Source organism: Trachinotus anak, unplaced genomic scaffold (assembly GCF_046630095.1).
Source record: "Trachinotus anak isolate AG129_WGS33_773 ecotype Australia unplaced genomic scaffold, CSIRO_AGI_Tana_v1 ptg000004l, whole genome shotgun sequence".
Lineage (NCBI taxonomy): Eukaryota > Metazoa > Chordata > Actinopteri > Carangiformes > Carangidae > Trachinotus > Trachinotus anak.
The window spans coordinates 26,490,178-26,499,329 of record NW_027273855.1 but is presented as its reverse complement, the minus strand read 5'-3'; the positions used below and the strand labels follow the sequence as shown (position 1 = coordinate 26,499,329).

The window sequence follows — 9,152 nt, the reverse complement described above, 5'->3', positions numbered from 1 at the left end:
TGATTGTTCCCCGTTCTGTAAGTCGCTTTGAATAAAAGCGTCTGCTAAATGACTAAATGACTAAATGAATACAGAAGCTGCACCTGTAACATACCTGTGTGATGCACAACTAACTCATAATTATAGTAAATCATCTGATCACGTGTTAATGTTCATGAGTGCAGCTGATAAATGTTTATTTTACACATATACAGATTCTTCACTGAAGATAAACAACCAGTCTGACCAATCAGCAGCAGGCATCTGGCTGGCTGGCAGCTGATTGGTTGGCATGTGTTCGGGGCCGTTTGCTCTGTGGCTGCTCTGATTGGTCGGCATCCCTGAACCCGTCGGAGGTAATTTGGTATTGAACGGTGGTGTCCACGTGACCTGGAGATTTAAAAATGGCTGCAAGTCGTTGTGACCCTGCCCATTGTAGAAGGAGCCTGATTGTGGAGGCATGGCCCCAGCTCTCCCCAAGGGCAGGAACCAGCTGTGATTGGCTGCCTCGCAGCCGTGTGGTCATGTGGTTGGTGATCACCACAGCAACGTGGTGTCTGGTTGCCATGGCAACTAGCTGCAAGGCAAGGCTGTGGAGAAGGCGAGTCCTATGCGACAGGTCGTCAAACTGTCTGAATGGAAACGCCACACTGTCAATCACCAGGAGGCGGGCCCTTGGGTGGTCCGACAGGAAGTCAGGTAACAGGTGAAGCTCGGCCAGGAGCTCCACGTAGTCATGACAACGCACCTGAGGGACAGATGGCCAATCAGAATCAGTCTTATTAAGACGTGTGAATTAATATACCATGATAACCTGTCATTATTACCAAGAAGATGTTGGACAGGATGGTCTCCACAGTGAAGGTTGTCATGGCATCCCGCTGCTCGTCATCTTCAACCAATAAGGAGCAGTGTCTGACGGCAGCAGTAGCCAAGTCAACAACTCTCTGCAGCAGGAAACTGCCCTCGGTGTCAATGTAGATCGCCTGACCTCCGACCCCCCCAAAACACTGAGGCACCTGGACGTCCACCGCGAGCTGCAGGCTGAGCAACACACAGGTCACATGATGAGTGACATCATCAACACACAGGTCACATGATCAGTGATAGCAATCTACCGTTATACCTGGGAACCAATGAGAAAAAAAGAGAGTCACATTGTTTATCTGACAGTCTTCTCTGCTGTCGTGTGTTTGGTTGTTTCAGCGGCGACGTGAAACAACATGTTCAGGGCTCGAGACCAGAAAGTAGATTTAACAAACTCTGACCCTGAACTCAGCTGATCTGTGTCTGTTCACCACGTGTATGACAAACCCAGTGGGTTAGTGTGTGTACAGGCTCAGTCCCCACTGGGATATAAAAACAAGCCCCTTAAAACCAGGTCTGAGAGTAGCAGCCAACATGTCACACTGGTCCTCACAAAGATAGAATAGAGTAGATAGCTCTACCAGGTAAGCCACTGGGGCACCGCTTGATCTTCTTTTCAAAATAATTTGTTCACTCTGCTTTAATTTTAGTTTTCAGCCTACAGAAACAGAATAAATCCATCAGGTGAAGTCCAGACCTGAATATGGACAGAGACACGAGGTTCTGATATAAAACTACATAAAGTCTCTTCTGTCTCATCTCCAGTCTGATGTTATTGATCATTTATCATCATGACTTCTCTTTACATTCTAACCTTTATTTTAAGACAAGGTGTCAACACAGTGATGGAGGAGCAGTTACTGTGTGTGTGTGTGTGTGTGTGTGTGTGTGTGTGTGTGTGTCTGACCACAGTTGTGTTTTTCCAACTCCTGGGGCTCCACAGATTTCTGTTGTTTTCCCGACAGGAAATCCTCCTCCAAGAGCAGCGTCCAGATGAGAGGAGAAGGTCACGATGCTCCTTGTCTCCTCCTCCTTCTGCAGGAGCTCCAGAGCTGTCAGAGAGACGGACGCCCCCCCTCCTCTCTTCACAGCCTGCAGCACCTCCAGCGCCTCCTGCTGGGACAGGCCGGCCTCTGCAACAGGATCAATGCCACAGTAAACAAGGCTCCAGGATCAGATCAGCAGCTGTAAACTGTTTTATTTAGTCAGTTAATCAGTTAATCATATGAGAACACTAAAACTCGGGTAGTTTGACTAGAGTCCTGTGAAGATACTACATTAAAAACAGACTTATTTTGAGTGGAATTTGGTGGGAGTGCGGGTAAACACCGCCGCTACCTCGGCTGAGTTGAGGCGGTTTCAGGTGCAGCAGGTCTGCGGTGAACTGGAAACCGGCGCTGACAAGTTTCGCTTTAACGCTGGGACTGAGAGACAAACTGGAGACGGCCCTCTGCATCTTCACTGCTAACTGCTAACGCTAATGTCCTCTTTAAAACATGCCGCCCGTGGATGTATAATAAGACCTGGATGCCGGATCTAAAAATGGCGCCATTCAGTTCAATACAAGTTGCTCTTCTGGCGCATACGCCGAAAGAGTTTCTGGCTTCCGGGTTACTTCCGCGTTATGCGGCCCATAGAGACTGCGCAGTAGTGTCACTCCCATCATGCCTTTGGGCGATGAGAACGAGCGAAAAACGTTCTCGATCTGTTGCTGCGCGTTCACGAGAGCTCTGCTGGCGGCCTGATGTTGAACAGATGTTGAACACAGGACCGGCCCGGGGCCTGAAACACGGATTATACAGCAACAACATTCAGTCTGAAGCTAAAGTCACATTAGAATCAACATTTAAAAAAATCATAACCAGGCAGAAATATTACGTTTAAATTGTCTTTTAGGCAATTTTAAGATATTGATGCTGCGTGTGACAGAAAACTACAACTCATCATATAAAGTTATCACGTTTACTTTCTGTCATTGAGCAGCAGATTATACGACATGTCTTCTTTAAAGAACTGCAGGGCTGTAGTGAAGCTTCATGTCCCGTCACTGCTCTTTCTATGTTTCACTGTTTCACAGATATTTGATTTGAAAATGAAAAATATATCAAAATTATTTTTATAAAGATGTAATTTAAATGAAGAATGCCTCTGAACATTTACTGTACACTGAGCTCACACTGAGGGAGTCAGAGGCGGTGATGAGGCCGGTTCCTCCCTCAGGGACAGAGAGGGGCCGCGGGCTGCAGCGGCTCAGGCCCCCGCTGCTGACCCGGAGGACGCTGCGTCCAGGCCGGACTCAGTTCTAGTTGAACCCGCTGACACAGTGAAGGTCCCTCATCTATAAATACTGAGGCGGTGGTTGTTGATGACAGGTGGTGACCTGCAGTCAGGAGGAGACTCTGCTGCTCACACATCACACAAACTATCACAGAAGCTCAGGGACTGAAATTAAAACACCTGAAGAAACTGACGGAGGAAGTGATGAAAAAAACGACGAATAAATGCGGAAAAAAAAATCACAAAATCGCTGAACCTTGGTTTGTGTAGAAGAAAACTCGCCTTTGTTGTTTATTCACTTTTCATTAACTTGTTCTCGTCCTGACGACGCCAGCAGTAACCTAGCAACCATGCTCGTTCCCGAGACACAGCGGGACCGCGGATAGAGTGCACGTACACAGTGGTGACGTCACTCAGAGAAAAAAGACTTTTCTGAGCTTTGAAAAACTTTTACACAGATGAAAACCCCGTGGATGAAACATGTAGAACAGAGAGACTGATGTGTGGCTGTGTCCGCAGTGTGACAGGCCTCTTTTACTGTCGCGCTCTGTGGGAAAATGCTTTTTGGGCCGCAGCGGATTTTTCGCTGTAATACCACGAGTGGCCCCTGGAAACAGCTGCTGCAGGGCTGAGCGGCGTCCCGGTCTGATGACACGTCCACCCGGCGTCCCGGTCTGATGACACGTCCATGCGCCACACCCGCTGAACAGTTCCGGTTTGACTTTTCAAAGTAAGAGTTTAATTTATGTTCAATTTCAGATAGCTTTAACGATCACCCTCCACGTCCAAAGACCCTGTAATGTTATTATGTGGCTTTGTTATATTTTCTTTATTTAATTCAGGGTCTAAGTGTTTTTCATACTAGATATTTATAATTAGAGAATACGTTTTCTAATAATTGATGAATAACGAGAGAATGTTTATTAAATTATCTTTAGTCAATCAACTGATAAACTGAACACGGCTAAACGTTAAATAACAACTTTGTCTGCATGTCAGTTTTAACTCAAACACGTCTTATCAAATAATTAAAAAAATCTGTCACCATTATAACAGAAGAGAACAGTTACCTCTTATTTTCTGAACAGGCTATTTCTTCAGTTCTCAACGTTTTATTTTGAAGACATAGGTGGAAGTCGTATATCAGCTGTGCCGACGCTCTGTTTCGTCATCTAAACGCGACGTATTTGCGGCACATGAGAGCGAGCTGCCGCCGTTCAAAAGAAAGTGTTGAAGATTTAACGACAAACTGGAGGTGAGGTTTTATTCCTTATTCATTTAGTTACAGCGTTTTAATGTGAAAGAGGGGAACCCGGAAGCGACGATGACGAAGCTGATCAGATTTCACATTAAATGTCACTGTGAGGGAAACGTGTTCATTTAACTCACCTTTAAAGTCGTCACTGTAAAAACTGTCAACATGTTTCTACACTTCAAATGTTTTAAGATCAAGTCGGTTTTAACTGAAGTCAATGTGGACAAATACCGTGTGTCACTGTTATTAAGAAACAAATTTCAGCTGTATTTAGTTTCTTTGAAATTAGTCTCACCTGCTTGTGAAGTTATTTCCAGTTATTTTTTTACAGTCATGGAGGAGGAAGTCTTTATTTTCCTGGTGAATCCATCACAAATACAACCAGACCAAACACTGACTCTGAGTCAGATCTGATTCAGGTCTCAGCTGCTGTCCACATGCTTCAGTCATCCTGTCTTCAGTTTGCTTCTACTGTTTCTGTTCACAGTGATCACAGTGCAGAGGGATGGAGAGAAGAGAGGAAGTGGAGGAGGAGAGGAAGGCAACAGCTCAGAGAGAGGAGGAGGAGGAGGAGGAGGAGGAGGAAGGAGCAGCTGCAGACAGAGGTGATGATGAAGATGCTGCTGGGATGAAAAAGAAGACCAAACAAAAAGGTGTTGGAATTACTTCCTGTTCAGACGGGAAGTGTGTTCCAGGTATCATCTACCTGGGTCACATTCCTCCGAGGCTCCGCCCTAAACACCTGAGGAATCTGTTGTCAGTGTACGGAGAGATCGGACGAATATTTTTACAACCTGAGGGTAAAATAAACACACACACACACACACACACAGCCTCTAATCATAACAGATGTCACGATGTTATAGAGAGATCACTGTTTCCTTTCTCCTCTCCTTGTCTCTGCTTCCTCTATTCTCATCTCGTTCAACACTGTGTCGATCCCTCAGACCGGCAGGTGAGGATGAGGAAGAGGAAATCTGGTTTGAGGAGGTGTGATTTTACTGAAGGATGGGTGGAGTTCAGAGATAAACGAGTGGCGAAGAGAGTGGCGGCATCTCTCCACAACACGCCGATGGGAACCAGGAAACGCCAACGCTTCTCCTCCGACCTCTGGTGCATCAAGGTACAGCCTGCCTGGCAACACGTGACCTTGACTTATTTTATTTCATTATTTCAAAAGACAGGCTGTCTGTCCCTCTACTTGTCTGTAGTACCTGCATGGTTTCCAGTGGACTCACCTGTCTGTCTCTCTACTTGTCTGTCTGTAGTACCTGCACAGGTTCCAGTGGACTCACCTGTCTGTCTCTCTACTTGTCTGTCTGTAGTACCTGCACAGGTTCCAGTGGACTCACCTGAGCGAGCGACTGGCCTATGAGCAGACAGTTCTGCAGCAGAGACTCAGGACCGAAGTTTCTCAAGCAAAGAGAGAAACAAACTTTTACCTGAACAGTGTGGAGAAGAGCGCTCACCTGGAGAACCTAAGGAGGAAGAGACAGAGAGATGGAGAACAGGTAACTCTAAACTACACATTCTCTCACCTGAATCCACCTGCAGCCTCAATATAGGTAGAGTCATGCTAAAAATACACCTGTAGGTAGTGTTGGTTGTAAAACTTCTTTGTCATCATCAGGTGGACGAAAAGACGTGGGACTTCACTCAGCGTCAGACGGAGGAGGAGATCCAGATGAAGAAGAAGAAGAAGAAAGACTTGGTTGCCGAGAAGCACCTGAAGAAGGCCCGCCTCATACAGCAAAAGAGCCAATCAAATGTCTCCCTGCTGACCAAAATTTTCAACGCCAACCAATCAGAGTGACAGCATAAAGTCAGCTGATAGCGACTAGAGGATGATAAGGAGGACTGTTTCCATAGAAACAGAAGGCAGAGTGTGATGAACTGGTGCTGACACGCCCACCTTCACTGGCCAATCACAGGCCTTTTGTGCTGGAAGGGCTGAGCCATCAGGCTGTTCGAATAAGCAGATTTTCTTCAACCTATTAGACTTGTTGATGTTATCAGAACTCTGTACTTAGCTTTGTAAGCTGCTGTTATAAACTTTATTGAACTGTTTGCTGACCTTTGACTTTCCCGCCTCACTAGTTAGAGTCTGTTCTTACTTATTGATCATCAGTGTCTTTACTCAACAAACCAGCTGATGCCCTCATCACTCACCTGTACCTGCTTTTTATTCATATCATGATTACTCTTCCCAAGTAAAGTCAACTTTATTTATACAGCCCAAAATCACATATGTGTTTGATGGGATTTCACAGACTGAACAGGACAGCGTCTGTCTTCAGAGTCTCCTGTGGTCCTCGTCCTTCTACCTGTCCTGTTGTCACACCTGTTCTACCTCTGTATGACATGGTTTCTCCATCTGCTTCTTTCACGTGTTGGTGAGGAGCTTCACTTGGAGGTTAAAACACCTGGAGGTTACTCCCTCCCGCCAGAGGACAAGATCTCTCGCAGCTTCCCACTGTGACAGGTGTGTTTGTTGTAATGATAATGGAGGTACAGGTAACAGGAAGTGTTTCATTGTTTAATATCATGAGCTCATGAAAAGAGAAAAAAAATCCTCAAAACATTTATACATTTAAATTGTCCACAGTCACACATAAACAGTGTGGAGTTGGATGCAGCCTAGCAGGCCTGGATTTCCATGGAAACACAATGTCATACATTTGTCATCACACTTTTGTGAATCTTGGTCTGAAGATCAACTGTGCCAACTTTGGTACCGATTGGACAAAAGACAAAAGAAGCAGCAAATAAATGCTTTCAGATTAAATCCAAAATGGCGGCTGCATCATTTAGAATGACACCATGTTTTGACTTTTGATGGTAAAACCAGAAGCAACAATTGTGTTTTTAAGGAAAACATGGCATTACTTATTAGCCTTAATGTATTTTTACCTGTTGCCCTAGAGGCCAATTGGTGGCAGTAATTTTGCGGTTCTCAAGAACATGGCCCAATTACAATGTTCACACTTAAGAGTTCCCGCTCAGTGCTTGAGGGTTTAGAGCTGTCTATGTAAAACCATCAGAGAATTACCCACTTGAGAGAGAGTTACCAACAGTTCATAATGGTATGACATTAAACACAGATTACCATGGTTACCGGCCTAGAAATTTATCCATAACCACCATAAAATGGAAAAAAAGAACAGTTGACAAACAAGCATAGAAGGAACTAACCAAAACATCAAAGTAACGTGATATGTTACAAAGTGCTGCCCTCTCTACCCTATTTTGAGCCCTCGAAGCCTCTTACTTCGCTCACCTGATGTTGTCCCTTAAGTCTGTGAGGGTTCGGGGCTTAGGCTTTAGGGGGGAAATGCAACAAAGTCGGCCTCATTTTTGAAAATTGAGCATATGATTTCAAAATTATATACATGAACACACCTGCAATTTTGACCTGTTGGTGTTGCTGGAGCACTTGAGACATGGACATGAAACTTGGTGAAAAGCATCATGTCCTCAATCAGTGTGTCAAATTTCAAAACTTTATACAGTTCTAGAGGACTCCCACGGCAGAAGAAGATGCAGAAGATGAAAAAGAAAAGGTAGAAATACACTGGCTGCCTACACAGCTTTACTGCTTGGCCACCAATAAAGTCCAAGATTGGTTAGGCGGAAGACCAAAGACACCTCAGAGCTCCAGTGATCCATGTTCTGCAGGATTACCACCACTGGCTTCGACCAGGCCCCTCAGGGTGTCATATCCACGACGATATGACACCCTGAGAGACCTGGTCAAAGCTACTGTGCAGCAGTTTCATGGGGCAACAAGCCAGGTTTGACCACCCTCAGCAGCCATGTACCATCAGGCCAAGCATCTCATTCTACAAAAAGCCCAGATCGACAGTCTTTGTTTCAGACACACAGTCCTCACAAAATTTAATATATGATGTAACAGCGATCAAGGGTCTGATTTAAACATGTGGGACAGTCGACATATTGCATACGGTAGGCAGATGGTTAGACAAGTTACAGGAGTTAAAGTCCCAGAGAACGAAGATGGGTTGGTCTGCAGAGCAGGCGAGTGCATTATTATAGGTCTCTGCTATTCTCTCCCTGCTGCTTCGTCATTTGGTCTGGGCACAAAAACGAGAATGACAGTGATCAAGTTTATTGCTTACCGAACGAACATTGGACAGAGTGATTGCAGGCAGTGGAAATCTGTGGTGGTGTCTCCTGAGTTTGTGCCTTACGCTACCCCCTTGAGCCTCGCTTTTTCCTAACTTTCTTCCTCCTCTCTGGCTATTTACCAGGCCGTAGGATTTCCACACAGTCGGCAGGTAAAATGACTGGTGGAGCTACACCAGTTAAGTGTAGGGAGAGCAGGTGCTCTCGGGTGTAGGTTCCCAGGCCCAAACACCGATAGGCAAAGTATTTTCCATAAAAAAGATATTTTCATGACCGTTAAGTGCAGAGTGCAATGATATTTTCAACAAGTGACATACACGTCTGACAGAACTGCTTAAAAAAAAACAAAAAAAAAAACCACATTGAAGACAAGCCTAAAAACACAGACGAACATATACGATAGCACTGTGTTGTGGTTATTGGCCCAGTGAAGCAGACTGCATGGCTCTCTCTGTTTCTTTGTGGCCATCATTTCCCTTATGTCTGCCTCCAAGTGAACCATGTTTTGTTCAGACCTGCAAGGTGAGTGACAGGAGCAGAGCAGCAGAGTAACTTCAGGACCAGGGTAAAGAGTTGGTCCACTGTCCCATGGGAAGATGGAATCTGCATTGCTCCTCCTGAATCTGAAATT

The 9,152-nt window shown here is 45.3% G+C and overlaps 2 protein-coding genes across 2 annotated transcripts; one reads left to right on the top strand and one right to left on the bottom strand.

The window, feature by feature from the left end:
• Positions 1-145: 145 nt before the first annotated feature.
• Positions 146-2,958, bottom strand: rad51c (RAD51 paralog C). Its single transcript, XM_071477531.1, has 4 exons — positions 2,185-2,958; positions 1,754-1,979; positions 807-1,023; positions 146-727 (listed from the first exon to the last, which is right to left on the bottom strand). The coding sequence occupies exons 1-4, from the start codon at positions 2,300-2,302 to the stop codon at positions 230-232; spliced, it is 1,059 nt and encodes a 352-aa protein (XP_071333632.1). The 5' UTR covers positions 2,303-2,958; the 3' UTR covers positions 146-229.
• Positions 2,959-4,221: 1,263 nt separating this feature from the next.
• Positions 4,222-6,445, top strand: abt1 (activator of basal transcription 1). The gene is made up of 5 exons (XM_071477532.1): positions 4,222-4,378; positions 4,866-5,178; positions 5,326-5,501; positions 5,704-5,889; positions 6,009-6,445. The coding sequence occupies exons 2-5, from the start codon at positions 4,884-4,886 to the stop codon at positions 6,189-6,191; spliced, it is 840 nt and encodes a 279-aa protein (XP_071333633.1). The 5' UTR covers positions 4,222-4,378; positions 4,866-4,883; the 3' UTR covers positions 6,192-6,445.
• The last annotated feature ends 2,707 nt before the right edge of the window (positions 6,446-9,152 follow it).

Coding starts and splice junctions, on each gene's coding strand:
- rad51c (XM_071477531.1), bottom strand. CDS start 2,302: ATGCAGAGGGCCGTCTCCAGTTTGTCTCTCAGTCCCAGCGTTAAAGCG. Junction 1,024..1,753: donor GTTGGAAAAACACAACTGTG/GTCAGACACACA, acceptor TGTGTTGCTCAG/CCTGCAGCTCGCGGTGGACG. Junction 728..806: donor TCCTGTCCAACATCTTCTTG/GTAATAATGACA, acceptor TCTGTCCCTCAG/GTGCGTTGTCATGACTACGT.
- abt1 (XM_071477532.1), top strand. CDS start 4,884: ATGGAGAGAAGAGAGGAAGTGGAGGAGGAGAGGAAGGCAACAGCTCAG. Junction 5,179..5,325: donor AATATTTTTACAACCTGAGG/GTAAAATAAACA, acceptor TCGATCCCTCAG/ACCGGCAGGTGAGGATGAGG. Junction 5,890..6,008: donor GACAGAGAGATGGAGAACAG/GTAACTCTAAAC, acceptor TGTCATCATCAG/GTGGACGAAAAGACGTGGGA.